The sequence below is a fragment of the Dendropsophus ebraccatus genome, chromosome 1 (assembly GCF_027789765.1).
Source record: "Dendropsophus ebraccatus isolate aDenEbr1 chromosome 1, aDenEbr1.pat, whole genome shotgun sequence".
Classification (NCBI taxonomy): domain Eukaryota; kingdom Metazoa; phylum Chordata; class Amphibia; order Anura; family Hylidae; genus Dendropsophus; species Dendropsophus ebraccatus.
This window is the reverse complement of record NC_091454.1, coordinates 150791715-150812240: the sequence shown is the minus strand read 5'-3', so window position 1 is coordinate 150812240 and position 20526 is coordinate 150791715. Positions and strand designations below refer to the sequence as shown.

The window sequence follows — 20526 nt, the reverse complement described above, 5'->3', positions numbered from 1 at the left end:
GTGATGTGAGGGATAGAAAAAGGAGGCAAAGTCGGAATGACTGCATCTCTAGTATTATATATCTGGCAGACTATTTGACACGGTGCCAGACTGGAGTAAACCCTAATCCTCCGTTTAATCTACGATGAGGTCTGCTTTCAGTAAGACTCAACAGATAATAGAGAAGTAGGAAGCAAACTTGGCAGCTCAAACACTTGGCAGAAAAACAGTGTCTTCAATTGACCCATATTACGGAAAAAGGGCAGGCAAAACATTAGTGTACAGAGGGAAGCAGCCTGTATGGATCTAATACTAGAATATAGTAAATATGGAAAGGTAATCGGCATGACAGCCTCGTGAACTGCACCAGTCCTTGATAGTTGGTTTGCCCCCATGACATTTACAATGTGACAACACACCACCATTCAGAACACATATAAACGCAGGCTGAGATGCGGCCATTTCTTTCCTAGAGAGAAACTTAGAAAGCCATCTCTGTAGCTTTCTATGTATCCCACTTCTTCTCACAACTCGTCGTCTCCATCTGTTCAAACACAGATGCATTGCGGCACTTCCTCACACCTGTGCACCAATGAACACTTATAGTGTGGAAATTAACACTATGACGCCCAGGCGGCATACAACAAGCCTTCACAGTGAGCTTCACTCATGTATATGGGGGAAGAATAGGAATCTTTCATTATAATCTTCTCATGCTGAATACAGTGTGGAAGGCTCCTGTCACTGAGATGTCACTAATCCTCTGTATGACAGGCAAGGTACAGTGTGATTTATTGCTAGCAAGTACCTAATAATACTGTATTATCAGCTGAAGCAGCCATGTCATACTGGAAGGCATGGAGCTAGATTTCTAATGCTCTGTGCAAGACAATAAGGGGAATGTGCCATTCCCTGCAGTTTTTTGACTATTGAGTGGTGATCTTTATTTGCATAATATCACTGGAATAGTAAAGACAGTCTGATATTATGCAAGCAACCATTCCCACTTGCTGGAGAACCCGGTAGATGAAGATTCTGTCCTCCATCTGAGCCACACCTCATTCTTGAGTTGCAGTTTTGGCACATCGGATTCCTAAATGTTGGCATAAAAACATGTGCCAGATTTTGGTGCAATAGATGAGCGAATTTTGCTGCAGAAGCCTCAGTAAATTTGGGCAAATATTGTAAAGGTCAGTGTTCTCCTCAACTTTTTTTAATTAAAAGTTTTCTCTTCCCCCCCCCCCCCCCCCATATATAAAACATACATAAGAAAAGAACAGAAATAAATCCCAAAGGTTCCCAACATGGAAGCCTACCCCTCACCCACATAACCCAATTACCGGATACATATGAAAAACTGTAAAGTAACTGCATATAGCGCAGAATAAAAGATTACAGTTAACAATGATACATAAGCATGGTTGAGACCCAATGGGAAATTTATTTTTTTCAGCAGATTTCTGGAGGCTGGAACAATCAATCCACACATTTCTGTATTGTGTTATGTTGGTTTTTTTTTTAGATCCTTTTCCATATTTACTAACCAGATAACTTTGGCGATAAATTCTGCTCTTGTCGGAGGGGCAGCATTAAGCCTATGTAAGGCAGTAGGCTTTCTAGCCAGATATCGCAAGGCAAGTCCTCCCTCTGGTAGATTTAACAAAAAGCTTCCAATATACAATATATGCTCATTTAGAAGACACCTGCATACATAGGCATGGATTCTGACAATGACATACCCATATACACTCAATTATCATTTACAGTGACCTGTCAATTGTAACTATTACTAGGATTAAATATAGATTTATAGTCATGCTGGGTTTTGTAAATGTGTGTGCAATACAGCGCTATACAAGAGTAACCTTTCTTTCATTTACTTTATCTTGCCACACAGTGTATAAAATGCTGCACACACAATACAACAGAGCGAAAGTGCTTGAGAAAGGTCTGAAGGAAAGGTCAGCTTATTAAACCACTTACCCTAGAAGTGAGACACAAGTGTTTATTGTTCTGTCATTTAGTAGAAGACATGTACGTGTATGTCCGTTCTCTTTCATTGGAGAGATCTAGCTATGTGTGCAGTCTTACAGGTAGTGCTGCATGGGAAAAAGTATGCAAATTAGCTCCCATCAAGAGGAAAGAAAGCTGCCTCTGTAGTGCCACCTACTAGGGAGGAGGGATGTAGGGCCGCGGGGAGCTGCCCGGGTGATCGATGATCGTGTGGGCACCCATAGGATACAGCAGCATCTGCTGCCGACGCTCCTATTCCACGGAGCGACTACAGCAGATTGTTGCTGTATCAGTGGTTTGTTTTTCAACATGTTGAAAAACAAACCAATTGTAACGATCAGCCGATATTAACGATGTCGGCTGATCGTTGCTGTCAATTCCACGGGACGATTATCGGCCGTACCGGCAGAATACGGCCGTTAATCGTTCCGTGGAATAGGGCCTTTACCAAAGAAATGTAAATAAATGAACTCTAAAGCCCTGCCCTGTATGTCAGCTGATATTAGATGGGGTCAAGAGGCAATTGGGCTACATAGGAGATGTTAAAAAAATAGACTGCCGATCAGATGTGTAAACAGGCACCCTATTCCAGTTTACGGTGTTGGGGGAAATATAAATCAGGTATGTTGGATTTCTGCTTGTCTGATGCCTTGTTTCCACCTCCCAGTTGTTAGCAGAAGTTTTCAGAACTCATTATTGTTAACAGTCTGAAAAGGTATAGGCATGCAGCAAGGTAAGAGATACAGAGTAGTCTCATAGTTGGGCACCCTGTATGTGTTCAGTTAGAGGCTAGAGAACCTAAAGCTTACTTGCTCTATGTACATGTTTGTTCTTTAGTAAACGGCCATTAACACTAAACATCATGATGACAATGATCATGACCATTAATTCCAGCCGTTGTAAAACAATGCCCATTGTCTGCGCTTATCAGGACATATCGGGAACATAGCCTTATGGTCAGTTCTCACATTCAGGTTTTAAATAATCCAGAAACAGATCATAAATCGGAAAAAAAATATGAAGGACCACACCCAGGCAAGTAATGAGAAGACGGAGGCCAGACTGCTTCATCGCTCCTCCATCAGTCCATATGGCGGCACATGTAGACTGCATCTTACATTCTGCTGTCAGATTCATGAAAGGGGAAATCTACACTCATAGTAGTCTTTTGTGCTTAGATTATAATACTAATAAGTAATAAAGGAGTAAGAAGTAAAGTAGCAGGAATATATATAGTGACTGCTGCCTGCCATACCTCTATTAGTAGTAGATGACATCACTGGTATGGGAGAGCCATTGAACTTATGCATTTACTCCTAATGGAGGTTGGGAGGGACTTGCTGAGCATGCAGAGCTGCATGTGAGAGTCTGCACTAAGGTTTGCACTCAGTTGACCTCCATTGTATGCTCATAATGCACGCCTCTTATCCGGCCAGTCCAGTGATTTTAGCAAACTCCAAAAAAAAGGTGCAATATCAATGACAAAAAAAATAGTAAAACAAACAACCCGCACTGCTCCATATTTAACTAATGTATCTAAATTTAGAGAGTGAAATAAGGTTTTTGGCAAGGCAAGACGTTTCCACTTTCCCAAAACAGCTGATTTACAATTGGAAAAAAGAAAACACATGGCTTCATTCTAAAAACAGAACCAAAACCACATGGCACATCTATTGGACATCCAAGTTTATTTTTGACTTTTCGGAGATGCTATACTTTTGCCGTAGCCAAGTAATAATACACTGTAATCCTCCTATGTTATAATGTATACCGCATGGCTAAAAAGGCCTCTTTAGGCCAAAAATAGAAAAAAAAAATACAGAATAAAATAACTATTCATGAAGGAAACAGTCTTACTTTCTAAGTATGCATAGGGAGGCATTTTGTAAAATGAATTTACTTTGCTCATTACGAGTGTCTTGGAAGTACAGAGCCGCATTGTACTGTTCTTGTGTTTGTTTTTCTATAGTCAGGCGATTGGGAATTCACAAACAGAATAGAACGTGTGCCCATTACAATGTACACTCCTGTTCTGACTATAGCACAGATCAGTAATATGAGAATGGCTGAGGTGGTGAGCAGACCATTATAGGGCTAGGAACCTCAACAGGAGGCATTTGCCAAGACACATTTAGAACAAGTGAGGGTTTTTTTTTTTTTTTTTTGCAATAAGTGTATTTTCCTATCACATGGGGAGTCTGGATTTGGTCGGACACCAGATGAAACCAAACTAATATTCTTGTTAACTGAGGTTACACATAAGCCTGAGCGGGCGCTGTGTGAGGTCCCTGCGTGCAGAGAAAACTGAGATGATATTGTGCTCAGTATACGGGATATGCCCATGGATCTGTATGCCACACCTAAATGCCTCTCTAGAGGTGGCAAGGAGCCTCGTAGATTTATCTCTTCAACTCCAAAAGCCAGTCAGATCCTTAAGTACTTCAAACAATGGCAATTTCTATAGACATCAAAAGAAACGGGCAGCAGCATTATATTTCTCAACCCATTGGGATCTGACAGAACAAGGATAGCTGCAGCGGATAACTTGGATTATCTTGAAGGGGTTGTCCACCATGGGCTATCCATTTTACAAGGCTTTCCTAACCATCAGATGGTTACAGGGTGTCCCACTGCTGTGTGCCCCAGAGATCTGTTAAGGAGCCTGGAAGAAAATGGTCAATTCCCTTTCAGTGCCCCCCACAGGGGAACTTAAAGGGGTGCTCCAGCAAAAAGCTTTTTCCCAGTAATTGAAACACATTACAAAGTTATATAACCTATTTTCCCCCCCTCAACCCCTCCGCCAGGAAGTGAAGTAAACTCATTCTTACCTAATGACTGTTGACCTCAGGCTGTTCTGTGGCAGCCATTTTGTGAAAATGACATCATCAAGAGGGAGGCGGGTCTAAGCCCTGTTAGGCCAGCCTCCCTGTCAGATGACTCAGTTTGCTCAGCTCTGATTGGCTGAGCAAGATGTAAGCCATCTAACAGTTTTACAGAGTCAGTTAGATATCACAGGAGACAAAGTGCATCATGGTAAAGCCCAAACCAGGAAGTGAAGAAAAATTGAAGACACAAACTGGAGCTTCAGGGACCAGCAAACAGCGGGAAATTCAGACAGGGACAGACTCAGGAGGGATGGTAAGTGGGAAAACTATGTTTATGATTGATTGATTTTTTTTTTTATTAGTGCTGGAGTACCCCTTTAAGCCTTAGACATTCCTACAGAAATCAATGCACTACCTGTGTAATGTATGGATTTCTTGAGTCCTTATGAGCAAGAGACTACACTCTGGCCCAACTAAACGATTAAAGTCTTAAATAACCCTGCTGTATTTAATGGAGTTTTCCAGGATTATTTTTTATTGATAGCCTACCTTAAGATAGGTTATCATTATTAGATCACCCAACACCCCCACCAGAGTGTGACGCCTGCAGTAGACAGATCCTACCTACTTTAATGGCAGCTGAGCGTGATCGGAGCTAGTGTGCACTGCACTTACATGGCACAACAAATCGGGTAGCCAGGCTGCAGGAACTATCAGCATATTGCTTGTGCAGCCTTGAAACTGACAGCACAGATATGTATATATCTGTGCTGTCAGTTTCCAGATCACAAGCAGCAGTGTATACTTACCATGTGCGCTGCTTGTGAACGACAATCATTCTGGAGGAGGCGGGGCCTGAAGATACAGCCGACACCCAGAGGACTAGAGACCCAGATGCCAGATCACAAGAGTGTACATAGTAAGTATACACTGCTTATGATTTGGAAACTAACAACACAGATATATACATAACTGAGCTGTAAGTTTTTTTTTATCAGTACAGGCCTCACATCCCGTCAGTCAAGGATGTTTTCCCCATCCTCGGGGTCACTTTTACATAAGCCGATTACACAGGTCAACAAAAAAAAGAAATTTTTTACTGGTGTCCAAAATATTTTAATGATTTTGGGGTATTTTGGGGGTGCTGATTCTGAACATGCTATCAGTTTTGCCAGATTGGCTCAAGTTTTTTTTCATGTCTTGTTCATTTTTGAAGATTACTTTCTAAAACTAGTTAAAATAAACTAAAATCAACATTTACTTTGTAAAATTTATTGTATTCATGACAATAGCAATAAAGTTAATGCGCGTGTAGCAAATGACGTCTTTTTTTTTTTTTTACACATTTCATGAAAATTCTCAAAAACTTGAGCCAATCTGGCAAAACTGATGACATATTCAGAATCAGCACCCCAAAGTTACCCTAAATTCGTTGAAATATCTTTGGCCCCAAAAATGCTGTTGACCTGTGTTATCGTCCGCAGGAGTGTTTCTAGCAACGCTTCTGGACGATAATCGACTCGTGTAAAACGCCCTTAATTCTGCATGGCCACTAAATATACATCTTACTCCGTTGACTGTGTAATGTGAACGGTGGAGCTGACTGACTTTTTGAATTATATCCTGTCCTATCCTGGGGATAGCTCATCACTGAATTTAGAAATTCCTACCATGGTATTTGCAAGTAGGTTTTCTGCCCAAAGCATCCAAAATGGTCAAATGCTAGGAAATCAGAATTAGCAGAGATGTCTACGGCCACATGACTGTGATGTTATCATCATTGGGAGTTTCTGCCTGAGGAGCATTATATGTGTTTATGGGGATGGATAGCCCCTTTAACACTATGAGGCCTTCAACCACATTGTGTGAACAGAATTTTCAAAAATACCACACACAACAATGTCACATCCATCTACTGCTTCATATTCTCGCCCTCACGTTTCAGACGCCCTCTGGAAAATGAAAGCAGCAGCCAGATTGGTGATAAAGGGCTTTGTGCTAGTTTTATAGCTAATCCCTTCTCTATTGCATGAAAAGAGGACATTATAATAATGGCAGAAGCGCGGTCTGTGGGGGCCTCCCAGCAAAACATTCTGTGGGGTCACCCAATGTGTTCTGCAATGATGGAGAGCAAGCTACAGATATATAATGAAAACTGCACATCTACATAGAGTAACTGGGTACAGCCACAAACATGCATGCTACAGTGCCCCATTATAACTACCAGCAGTATACAGTGCCCCATCATAACTGCCCACAGTATACAGTGTCCCATCATAACTACCAGCAGTATACAGAGCCATGTAATAATAACTGCCCACAGTATACAGTGCCCCATCATAACTATCATCAGTATACAGCGCCCCATCATAACTTCCGGCAGTATACAGTGCCCCATTACAACTGCCCACAGTATACAATGCCCCATCATAACTGCCCACAGTATACAATGCCCCATCATAACTACCATCAGCATACAGTGTGCCATCATAACTGCCAGCAATATACAGTGCCCTATCATAACTGCCGGCAGTATACAGTGCCCCATCACAACTGCCCACAGTATACAGTGCCCCATCACAACTGCCCACAGTATACAGTGCCCCATCACAACTGCCCACAGTATACAGTGCCCCATCACAACTGCCCACAGTATACAGTGCCCTATCATAACTGCCGGCAGTATACAGTGCCCCATCACAACTGCCCACAGTATACAGTGCCCCATCACAACTGCCCACAGTATACAGTGCCCCATCACAACTGCCCACAGTATACAGTGCCCCATCATAACTACCATCAGCATACAGTGTGCCATCATAACTGCTGGCAGTATAAGGTGCCCCATCATAACTGCCCACAGCATACAGTGCCCCATCATAACTGCTGGCAGTATACAGTGCCCCATCATAATTACCTGCAGTATACAATGCCCCATCATAACTGCCCGCAGTATACAATGCCCCATCATAACTACCATCAGCATACAGTGTGCCATCATAACTGCCAGCAATATACAGTGCCCTATCATAACTGCCGGCAGTATACAGTGCCCCATCACAACTGCCCACAGTATACAGTGCCCCATCATAACTACCATCAGCATACAGTGTGCCATCATAATTGCTGGCAGTATAAGGTGCCCCATCATAACTGCCCACAGCATACAGTGCCTTGTCATAACTGCTGGCAGTATACAGTGCCCCATCATAATTACCTGCAGTATACAGTGCCCCATCATAACTGCCCGCAGCATACAGAGCCCCAAAAAAAAAAAATCACATGAAGAGCACTAAAAACCTCACTGCACAGTGCCAAAACACCAGTATTTTTTTTTTGCGAATACATTGCTTTAATAAAGTTATATTACCTTGTAGTTTTTTTATTTCTATATGTATTTCTAGTGCCTGGTGGCAATAAGGGGCAACATGGCCCCTCAGCTGGCCACATCATTTGTGTCAGGAACTGCAGGGCTACAAAAAGTGCAGTTCTCAATCTCCTGCTATGTTCTAGATGCCACCCCCTGTGCAATGTATACTCATATACAGTACATATATAGTGGGGAAGAGCCTGCCCGACCTGATCCTGGTGTCTGGCAGCCTCTGCTGACATTGCTTGCCTTCTAGTGATAGAGTAGTGATAGCAATGACCTCTCGCTGTGCAGAGGCTGCCAGACACTAGTATTGTGTTAGGCAGGCTCTTCCCCCTGTGTACTGTATAAGCATATACAATACATGGGGGGCGGCACCCTGCACTGTTAAGCCCTGTGTAGCAGCACTAGAACATAGCGGGAGATCGGGACTGCATGGCTTATAGCCCAGCAGTTCTTGACACAAATGGTGGTGGCAGGAGAGGGTGCCAGGCACCAGAAGGTCATTTTCTTATCATCGTTTTTAGCTGTGTTCTCCTCAAATCCTGCCTTTTATTAATATGTAAATCAGGTGACTTGGCACCCAAAGGGGGGGGGGGCAGGATTACAGCTCTTGGTGCACCGATCCGCCCTGCCTTCTTCATACATAATGAGGTGGTGCTCTGTGGTGACATCACTCCGGCCGCTCATCACTGCAGAGTGCCGGATGAAGAATTATGAAGAGGAACAGTCAGCAGGACGGTTCAGAACACGAACTGCCTACTTAACACATTAATACAATGCAGGACTGCACGGAAATAACATTGAGGATGATGATGAGACAATGACCTTCTTCCTCAGCGTCTCCTGCTCTATGGGAACATAACAGCCGGTTAGTCTTCTAGGAATTATATCACCACTAGTAATCTTCAGTTTTCTTGCTAATGTTTAACCCAAGTGTAAAATGGGAAACAAAAACAAAGAATTCTTCTTATAGAGCACCTGTGGTCAGTGTAAAAGGCTGAGGGGGTGTGGCTCAGGGGTGTGAACGTGACTAAGGGGGCGAGAAAATGAGACTGGGGGGGCGTGGATTAGGCTAAGGGGTAATGAACATGGGTGGGGCTGAGAGGGGCATGGATTAGGCTCAGGTGGTGTGAGAATGAACATGAGGCTGAGGGGGAGTAGTTCGGGGGGGGGGGGTGAATGTGACGGAGGGGGCATGAATATGAGGATATGGAGGGCATAGATCAGGCTCAGGGGGTGTGAATGAGACTAAGGGGGCATGATCTTGGGGCTGAGGGGTGCATGGATTAGGCTCAGGGGTGAGAGCTTGATGGGGCATGAAAATTAGGCTGAGGGGGCGTAGATTAGGTGTAAGTGGTGTGAACGTTACTGAGGGTGTATGAACATGAAGCTAAGGGGTGCTTGGATCAGGCTTGGGGGCATGATCATGAGGCTGAGTGGGTGTAGCTCAGGTGCGGGGGTGTAAATGAGGCTGAGCGGGCATAATCATGAGGCCTGGATCAGGCTCAAGGAGGTGTGAGTGAGACTAAGAGGGCATGAACATGAAGCTTAGGGGGGGGGACGTAGATCAGGTTCATGGGGTGTGAATGAGACTAAGGGGGCTTGATCATGAGGCTGAGGAGGGTGTGGATCAGGCTCAGGGGGTGTGAATGAGACTGAGGGGACGTGGATCAGGCTCAGGGGGTGTGAGTGAGACTAAGAGGGCATGAACATGAAGCTTAGGGGGGGGGGGGACGTAGATCAGGTTCATGGGGTGTGAATGAGACTAAGGGGGCTTGATCATGAGGCTGAGGAGGGTGTGGATCAGGCTCAGGGGGTGTGAATGAGACTGAGGGGACGTGGATCAGGCTCAGGGGGTGTGAGTGAGACTGAGAGGGCATGAACATGAAGCTTAGGGGGGGACGTAGATCAGGTTCATGGGGTGTGAATGAGACTAAGGGGGCTTGATCATGAGGCTGAGAAGGGTGTGGATCAGGCTCAGGGGGTGTGAATGAGACTGAGGGGATGTGGATCAGGCTCAGGGGGTGTGAATGGGACAGAGGGGGGTGTAAACATGAAGTTAAGGGAGGTGTGGATCAGGCTTAATGAGTGTGAATGAGACTGAGGGGGTGTGAGTCAAGCTCAAGAGGTATAAACCTGAGGCTGAGGGGGCATGAATATGATGCCAGGGAGGGAACATTAAGCCAATGTGTCATGAATCGGGAGGTGTCTGGAAATGGGGGGGGGGGCATAGTAACATAATAAGTGTTAGAATCATGGCATGGCAAAATGTCTTACTAACCACAGACCATCTCTACGGCAGCATCTGTACTGTTCTCTGCAGGAGCCTGGGTTGCTGGGCAGAGCTGCCTGACAGATGACTGGTTGCTATGCAGTATGTATACCTAGCAACCAAACTAAACTCTACTGGTGTATGACAACCAGGCAAAGGTTGCGCCAACGGCATCCATGCTCCTTTGCGGAGGCCAGTGCCACCATACACATACATATACACAATACATACACACACACCATACATACACATACATCATACATATACACAATACATACACACATCATACATACACATACATCATACATACACACACCACTCTCCTAGGAGGCTGCACATGCTCCTATCTGAGTTCTGACAATACATATCCATGAGGAGAATGGCCTATAGCGCTGCCTCTAGCACTGCACAACCCCAGGGAGCAGCCTCCATGTGTGAGGGCACGGGCACACCCACCCCTGCCCTCCCGCCCCGTGCACACTCCGCGGCGGTCTGCGATCCGTTAGTGATGTCTGTTGCTGGCCAGAAGAGTAGCCTGCCCTGCACAGGGCGAGGTCGTGTGACTGAGGGGTGGGCGTGCCCGGGAGGCGGGGTGTGTCGCAGGTGGGCGTGGCGGGCACGGGGGAGGGGGCGTGCACCGTATAACAAAGAACCCGAGGAGCTTCTTGTCTAACGTTATCTCGTGTACAGTGATAGCGCTGCCGTGCTGCGTAACACCGGGGGGAGCGGCGTCATCCCGGCGGGCACACAGCACGGCGGCCGCGCTCACAGCGCCCATGTTGGCCCAGAGGTCATCTGAGGTGGCGGGGACTCGCTCCTCCCCGCACTCCAGCAGTGTATGGAGCCGGGAGCCCGCCGGGTCACACACATGGCACCGTGCACACAGTGCGGAGAGAAGCCGCAGCTCCCCCCCCCGTGCCCTGCTGTCACCCCCACCTGTAGTGCCCCCACACCTGCCGCCCCGCACTGACCTGTGTGCGTCCGCAGATGCGCCTTCAGGTGGGACGACTTGCCGTAGACTTTCTCGCAGCCCGGGTAGGGACACTTGTGCTTCTTGAGGGGTGACCCGGGGTCACCTCTGCTCTTCCCCCGCCTGGCCCTTTGTCTGACGCCCGGCTCGGGCAGCAGGAGGGGAGGAGTGGCCGCCCGGTCACGTTTACCGGCAGTAGTAGCGGCGGCGGTGGCGGCAGCACTCTCCCCCGGGTCCCCGGCCGCCCCATCCTCCTCTTCTTCTTCTTCCTCCTCCGGGTGATCGGGGACTTGTTGGTTGAAGTCGGCCAGGATGCGGGCCACCACGAAGAGCGAGGCGTTCTCCCTGCCAGCCTTGTCCTCTATGGGGGCGGCGGGCGGCGGGCCATGCTCACTCCCGGTGTGCCCGGTGCTGCTGCTGTGCACAATGGCCCGGCTGGACATGGACACCAGGCATTCCGCCGCGAAGTGATCCACATAGGCCACCGTGGACATCTTGGTCCGCTGGATTCCTTAGGTCTCGCTGCACGGGGCTCCCCGGTGATCTATAGATCGCGCTGTTAGCTGACACCGGATTGCACTTGGTCCATACAGATCACGCCCAAGTTGCATAGAGAAACAGATCCATGTGAGTGAGGGGAGGAGGCGGGGAGGGCGCCTGACACTGACAGCTCCTCATAGATCCCCGGGACTCGGCTACATGTTGTGGCGGTGCCCGCTCTCCGGCTATTAGCGCCGCACTCGCTGCCGCTCAATGGGTCTCGGTCCCACGTGGGGGCGTGGCCTGCAGAAACATCTGTGAGTGACGTCACCGAGCAGCCACATCCTGGGCTGCGAGTCCTCATCCCTGACTCCTGATAGCGGCCCCCGCGCCAATCACAGCCGTGTCTACACTCATCCCATTGGCCCTCCAACTTGGAAACTGCAGGCAACATGAGGGGGTCCCATCCTCCTCTTCATCACTGCACAGCCCTGACACTCAGCACAAATCCCTGCCAGGAGGATGTTACACTCAGCCTTCTCTCCACACTAGTGGGGGTCCCCAGATTCCAGGGCAGCATTCCACTAGTGGGTTTTACCAGTTCCAGCTAATGTGATTATGTGCTGCTGCCGGCGGCGGCGGAGGGATCACTGGGGATAATGGAGGAGGCCAGCAGATGCTGCGGTGCCAGGCGCTTTGCTGGCCTTGGTTCCTTCTTCTTATCTCTCCCAGTTACAGGGGAGGTTCACTGTAAGAACATTTCACAGCAAGTTAGGAGTCTACATCAAATAATGGCATTGTGTGCCCACCGCCACCGCCGCTCTATCAGAACACTAGCCGCCTGCTGGCCATAGGCAAGGGCTGTACACTTCCAGCAGAATGTATGAGGCCGGGTCCATGTCTCCATTGTGCTGTCCCTGGCACATATACATCAGCAAGTTGTTATAAATGGATGATAATATACGTGGCCCTAATGTAATCAACTGGTCGCTGTTCAGGGTAATTCCTGCACATATGTGTGGATGCTCTGCTTGACTTTTGAGTGCAAGTCAATACACTTAGGGCCCTATTCCACAGTAACGATAATCGGCCGGATCGGGCCTATTTGGCCCGATTCGGCCGATTATCATTCGGTGAAATAGAACGATCAGCCGATGATCGTTTTCAAAAGAGCTGGCGCGAGACAGGAAACTCCCGTCATGCAGAGCGGCAGCAAGACCGGGCGTCCGCCATCTTGATGACGTCACTTGCGTTCCACCACTGGAACGCAAGTTACGTCTTTAAGATGGCGGCCGCCCGGCCTAGCTACACCAAAGAAGCGGATTAGGTAAAGTATGAGACTGTAAAGGCAGTCTGTATCTTTATGAAGTCTATTTATGAAGATACAGACTGCCTTTGCAGTCTGTATCTTATGTCTTACCTACCTGGAACGCAAGTGACGTCATCAAGATGGCGGCACCGGCCCTGCTGCACCGGCACGGAGTAGTAGGTAAGACATAAGATACAGACTGCAAAGGCAGTCTGTATGTTCATAAATAGACTTCATAAAGATACAGACTGCCTTTACAGTCTGTATCTTGTACTTTACCTAATCCTCTGTTTCTGTGTAAGCAAGGCCGGGCGCCGCCATCTTGAGGGAAAGATATACTTTAATATTAGGGACAGTGAAATTTAGATGGTTCTCTTTAAGGGTAGTGATTTCTGACAGCCTTAATATGAGTCACCAGTGCAACCAGGTGGCGGGAATAGTAAATCATATGCTGTGCTGTATAGCTAGAGGTATAACCAGTAGGAAGAGGAAGATTGTATTCTTGCTGTATAGAGCTCTGGTGAGACCACATCTGGAATACTGGGTCCAGTTCTGGAGACCTCACCTACAAAAAGGAGATTGATAAAATAGAACTGGTCCAAAGACGGGCTACAAAAACGGTGGAGTGTGTCAGGCATAAAACATATCAGGAAAAGGGGTATTCCCCCCAAGAGATAAAAGAATTAAATGTCCCCAAACCTAGCTGGTCAATCCCCCCAGTACTGTGGCCCCCCCTCTCCCAAGCTCTCACCTCGCGCAGCCCCCCCCCCAATCACCCTCTGACCCTCTCCCTTAACTCTATCTCACTAAGGGTGCTTGCACACTACGGAATGGCGTCGGAAAACCCGTTGCGCATTCCGCAGCTTGCACAGGCGGATTCCTTCATCCGTCCAAAGAATTCGTCCACAGCCCGCACAGCTCTGGGAGTTGGGTCGTGACATCACCATGTTATCCAGGAAGTGAAGTCTTGATGCAGTAGTAAGTGCAGGGAAAAAAGCACTTTATGTGCATTTCGCGTAATAAGTGTATATTGGTGATTTGTATAACTTTTGGGGGGCAATACAATACTGTAATAAAAATTTTCTACAAACTTCTCCTTTAATCTTTGGTCAGAGACTGTCCTTAAAGCGTAACTGTCATTTTTTTTATTATTGCAGAAATCAGTAGTATAAGCGATTTTAAGAAACTCTGTAATAGGTTTTATCAGCCAAAAAAGCCTCTTTCTGTACTCAAGAAGCTCCCAGCCCCCCCCCCCCCCTGACTTATCTGTGCATTATCAGGCAAACACGTCTTCATTACAGAGAAGCCAGTGAAGACGGGTTCTGCTCTCTCCATTCTATCCTTATGGAGAGGGGAGGGGCCGAGGGAGATGAGGGAGCAGGAAGAGGTGACATGAAGGTCAGCTGTTTGTAGCCTCTCTGGGCACCTAAACCGCAGGATTCTGGGGTAGGAAAGGTCAGTGCCTATCTATAAACTTACTGAGAGAAGATTGCAGGGTGTTGTGCTTTGCAAGACTGCTCCATGCTCAGTCACTCCTAACAGCCCCTCCCCTCTCCATAGCCACATAATGGAGACAGAAATCCTGCTTCTTCTGAAGGGAGGGGGAGGCTGGGAGATTGCTTTTTCAGTCCAGAAGGAGACTCTAAAATGACCCTGAAATGACAGTTACGCTTTAAAAAAAAAAACTATCAAAAGGTTAAAAGAATCTCACCTGCTGTTATGTTTCTATAGGGCAGGAGACAATGGATGAGAAACTATCATTGTTACCTTGATCTGTGGTGCTGTTGTTTTAAAATCACACTAATTATTGATATGTTAAGGGCATTGGGTGTGTCAGGATGGTACTTTACCTCTTGGTGCACCGAACTGCTTCTTCATAAATAATCATCCAGTACACTTCAGTAATAAGTATCCAGAGTTGTGTAACTGCAGAGTGACACATCGAAGAGGCAGCGGATCACTGCACTAATAGGTATAGTACCATCCCCTATGCACCAAACACCGAAATTAAAGGGGTTTTCCTGTTCACCTAAATGATCATCATTCTGTTTTAGCCACAAAACCCCTTTAACATTAAGGCTATGTTCACACACCGTATGTTTTGTATAAATCATGGCTTGATTTATACAAAACATATATTGTATGTAAAAAATGGAATTCGCGCCGGAGCGTATACACATAGAGGGACATGTATTAAAAGGTCAAAATGCCTTTTTTAGGTACAGATCGGCCCGATCGGCAGAAAAATATTCGCAAAAGGTCTTTTTGTGAATATTTTATTCACATTGGGCCGATCTGTGCCACCTTCGCCTCTGCGTGTGCTGCATTTATCATTTTTCCGGGGGAAAAATTATACTGAAACCTACACCAGCTCTGAGCTGGCGTAGGTCTCAGGTTATTCGCACAGACGGGCTCCATGCGCTCTGTATTTATGTAGAGACAATAAATCCTCTGAGCTCCGGAGCTGCGGGGACATTTGTAAGCCCGCTAAACTTCATAAATGTCCCCCATAGTATACACTCCGGCCGGCATTTCATTCGACCGCAGGAAAAACTTACATGTTAGTTTTCTGTGGTTGCAGAGATATGTCAGTTCACACAATGCAGCGTGCGGCTCCGGATGCCCGCTCCATTGTGTGCAGCAGTAAATTGGCGAATTCACCAGAAATAAAGATCATCCGGCTGGTACTGCAGTACCCGCTGGAATGATCTTCAGTAACACTGGCCATTTTATGACACGGCCGCAAAATCTCTAGCGGCGGAGCAAAAACCTGTCAGTGCTCCATTGTGAGCAGCAGGGAATTCGTATGCGGGCGCATACGGATGCGCCCGCATCCGAATTCAGCAACACTAAAGATCATTCGGCTAGTACACAGTACCGGCCGGGATGATCTTATCTGACACTGACCGGGTCATGGAATTGCCGGTGTCTCACGCTGTGTGAACATAGCCTCACTTTGTATAACATACTTTCTTGTCCTGTAATCAATCCTGTGCCGTCCCCACTAGATAAATATCTGGCCTCAGCCAGTCAGGTCTGGCACCTAGATCCAGAAGAAGGCGGCACCTACATTTTGGTGGAAGTGCTGAACAGTGGTGCCATTAGACTATGGCCACTGTACACTGCCAGCTACTGGTAATTCATGTGTAAGAGCACTGTAAGCATAGTATGCTTTCAATTGAATTGACAGGGAACTGGTACAGGGATTCAGCCAAACTGGCTGTTAGTTTATCAACCAGTTCCAGCAAATCACAGTTCTCCGTATGGGACACACAGGGGTCCCGTGACTTACAAAAAATATTTTTCTTTCAAATCAATTGATATCAGAAAGTTATATAGATTTATAATTCACTTCTATTTAAAAATCTCAAGCTACTATATGTTACATAGTTAATACGGTTGAAAAAAGAGACATGTCCATCAAGTTCAACCAAGGAGGGGATGGATACAGGGAAGGGGGAGGGGTGATAGGTTCTATACATATGCATTTATATTATTTTGGTCTAAGAACTTGTCTAGCCCTGTTTTGAATCCCTCTACTGTTTTTGCTGTGACCAGATCCTGTGGTAGACTGTTCCACAGATTCACAGTTCTCATGGTAAAGAAGGCTTGTCGCCTCCGGAGATTGAACCTTTTTTTCTCCAGGTGGAGGCAGTGCCCCCTTGTCCTTTGAGGGGGTTTTACCTGGAACATCTTTTCCCCATATTTCTTGTAGGGGCCATTTATATATTTAAATAAGTTAATCATATCTCCCCTTAAACGTCTCTTCTCCAGACTAAACAAATGTAATTCTTTTAATCTCTCCTCATAACTAAGATGCTCCATTCCCCTTATTAGTTTAGTTGCCCGTCTTTGTACCCTCTCCAGCTCTAGAACATCCTTTTTATGAATCGGGTTCCAAAACTGGACGGCATACTCCAGATGAGGCCGCTCCAAGGCTTTATAGAGCGGTAATATTATATCCCTGTCCCGTGAGTCCATGCCTGTTTTAATGCATGACAATATCCTGCTGGCCTTAGAAGCAGCTGCCTGACATTGTGTGCTGTTCTGTAGTCTATTATCTACAAGTACACCCAGATCCTTCTCCATCAGCGACTCTCCCAGAGTAACTCCCCCCAGGACATATGATGCATGCGGGTTATTTGTACCCAGGTGCATAACTTTACATTTATCCACATTGAACCTCATTTGCCAAGTGGACGCCCAAACACTCAGTGTGTCTAAGTCATCCTGTAACATCTGCACATCCTCCATAGACTGTACTGTACTACAAAGCTTGGTGTCATCTGCAAAGATAGAAACATTGCTGTTAATTCCATTCTCAATATCATTAATAAACAAGTTAAACAGAAGAGGGCCCAGTACTGACCCTTGGGGTACACCACTTATTACCGGGGACCATTCGGAGTAGGAATCATTGACCACCACTCTCTGGGTACGATTATTAAGCCAGTTTTCAATCCAGTTACACATTAAATTTTCCAAACCGATAGACTTTAACTTACCCATCAGACGTCCATGAGGAACTGTGTCAAACGCTTTTGCAAAATCCAGGTACACTATATCCACAGCCGCGCCGCCATCCAGGCTTCTACTTACCTCTTCATAGAAACATATGAGGTTGGTTTGACAGCTTCTGTCCTTAGTAAAACCATGCTGGTTATCACTTATAATACTATTAGCCACTACATATTCCTGGATGTAGTCCCTTATAAGCCCCTCAAATAGTTTCCCCACAATGGACGTTAAGCTTACGGGTCTATAGTTACCTGGGGAAGTTCGAGAGCCCTTTTTGAAGATCGGCATTACATTTGCCTTACGCCAGTCCCTCGGCACAATACCAGTAAGCAAAGAATCACGGAATATTTCATACAAGGGTAGTGAAATTACAGAACTGAGTTCCCTAAGAACTCTGGGGTGCAATCCATCAGGCCCTGGAGCTTTGGTTACATTGAGTTTGTTTAATTTATCTTGGACCATATCTATAGTAAACCAGTTCAGTACATTACATGTGTTAGCAGCACTGGCCCCACCCACCTCAGTACTGGCCCCACCCACCACAGCTCCATCCTCTTTTGTATATACAGAACTGAAGAACTTATTAAGTAACTCAGCTTTCTCCTGATCCCCAGTTATTAATTCCCCGTCGCCATTATTTAGGGGTCCTACATGCTCTGACCTTGGTTTTTTTGCATTAATATATTTGAAGAATTTTTGGGGGTTTCTTTTGCTATCTATAGCTACCGGCCTTTCATTGTGGATTTTTGCTGCTTTTATTACATTTTTACAGGTTTTGTTGACTTCTTTGTAATGTTTAAATGCTAAAGCTGACCCCTCCGATTTGTATTTTTTGAATGCCCCTTTTTTCTCATTTATAGCCCTTCTAACCTCGGTTGTAAGCCATGTGGGATTGGATTTTAACCGTTTATATTTGTTACCCATAGGAATATATTTGGCAGTACAGTTATTTAATGTGGATTTGAAGATTTCCCATTTATTAGCTGTATCCGTATGTGACAGCAGCCGCTCCCAGTCTATGCCCTGAAGTTCTGCCCTTAACCCAGGAAAATTGGCCCTTTTAAAATTAAGAGTTTTTGCCCTCCCAACATGTTTTTCTTTTCTACACTTTAAGCTAGAAGTCACTATATTGTGGTCACTATTCCCTAGGTGTTCATGGACAGTGACATCCCCAACCAGCTCAGCGTTGTTAGAAATAACCAGATCCAACAAGGCATCACTTCTAGTTGGCTCCTCCACAAACTGGCCCAGAAAATTATCCTGCAGGAGGTTAAGAAATTCCCTCCCCTTTGTGGTTTTAGCTGAACCGTGACCCCAATCTATATCTGGGTAGTTGAGGTCCCCCATTATCACTACTGTTCCCTCCCGGGCAGCCCGCTCTATTTGTCTATTCAACTGGCCATCTACCTCCTCAGTAATGTTGGGGGGTCTATAGATTACACCAAGAATAATTTTTTCACTCTTTACCTCCTTCTGTAGTTCTACCCACAATGTTTCCACATCATCACAGTCATCTCCCACTATTGCATCTTTTACACTCACTTTAATATCATTTCTGACATACAGACATACTCCTCCTCCCCTTCTGCCCACCCGGTCCCTTCTGAACAACGTAAATCCCTGAATATTGACAGCCCAGTCATGTGAGGAGTCCAGCCATGTCTCAGTCACACCAACCACATCAATGGACTCCACCAGAACCAAGGCCTTCCGCTCCCCCATCTTGCTGGCTAGACTTCTGGCATTAGTAACCATACACTTTATATTACCATCGAGTTTAACGGCTTCATTATAAGAAATGGGATTTATTACTGTGCTGTGGCTACAATCATCCTCACTGTTCATCCGCAACATATGGATCTCCCTATGCACTGCTCTTATCCTCCCCCCACTGGATCCTTCTCCTCCCACCTCGATGTTCTGTCCCCTCTCTAACCTATCTGCCACTACATTACATACTACATTGTCCTCCCTCCACATCCCTAGTTTAAAAACCCCTCCACCCCTTCTAGGATTCTCTCCCCCAGCACAGCGGACCCCCTTCCATTAAGGTGCAAATTATCTGCGGAAAACAGATTGTACCCCAATGAAAAGTCAGCCCAGTGCTCTAAAAACCCAAACCCTTCTCCTCTACACCATGACTTGAGCCATGCATTTAACTCCCTAAGCTCCCGCTGTCTTTCCTGCGATGCGCATGGCACAGGCAGTATTCTAGAGAATACCACCTTGGAGGTCCTCCCCTTCAACTTAGCACCTAGTTCTCTAAAATTATTTTTAATAGACCTCCACCTACCTTGTATCCTGTCATTGGTTTCCACATGGACCACGACAGCTGGGTCATCCCCAGCCCCCCCAAGTAATTTATCCACCCTTTCCACCACATGCCGAACCCTGGCACCAGGGAGACAGCAAACCATTCGGTTGAGGCGAATGTCATGCAGGAAATGTTTTATTTTCAGTCTGACGCTGCTCTCTGCTGACATCTCTGGCCCAGACAGGAACTCTGTCTAGGTTTTCTATGAATCCCTATAGAAAACCTCTCCAACTCTGGACAGTTCCTGTCTCGGCCAGAGATGTCAGCAGAGAGCACTGTGTCTGAATAAAAATAAAACAACGCTTCCTGAATGACATACAGCAGCTGATAAGTACAGAAAGCCATGAGATTTTTTAATAGAAGTAAAGTACAAATCTATATAACTTTCTGACCCCAGTTGATTTGAAAGGAAAAGATTTCCGCTCGACAACCCCTTTAATTGGTTCCAGGACGACCATTGTATGTTGAAAATA

At 46.1% G+C, this 20526-nt stretch overlaps 1 protein-coding gene across 1 annotated transcript in view; it reads right to left on the bottom strand.

The window, feature by feature from the left end:
• Positions 1-12188, bottom strand: part of KLF13 (KLF transcription factor 13) — a 52060-nt gene extending 39872 nt beyond the window's left edge. Inside the window, exon 1 of the mRNA XM_069981943.1 lies at positions 11434-12188. Coding sequence (XP_069838044.1) covers positions 11434-11926 — 493 coding nt within the window. The 5' untranslated portion in view covers positions 11927-12188. The remainder of the gene's footprint in view (positions 1-11433) is intronic.
• Between the last annotated feature and the right edge of the window lie 8338 nt (positions 12189-20526).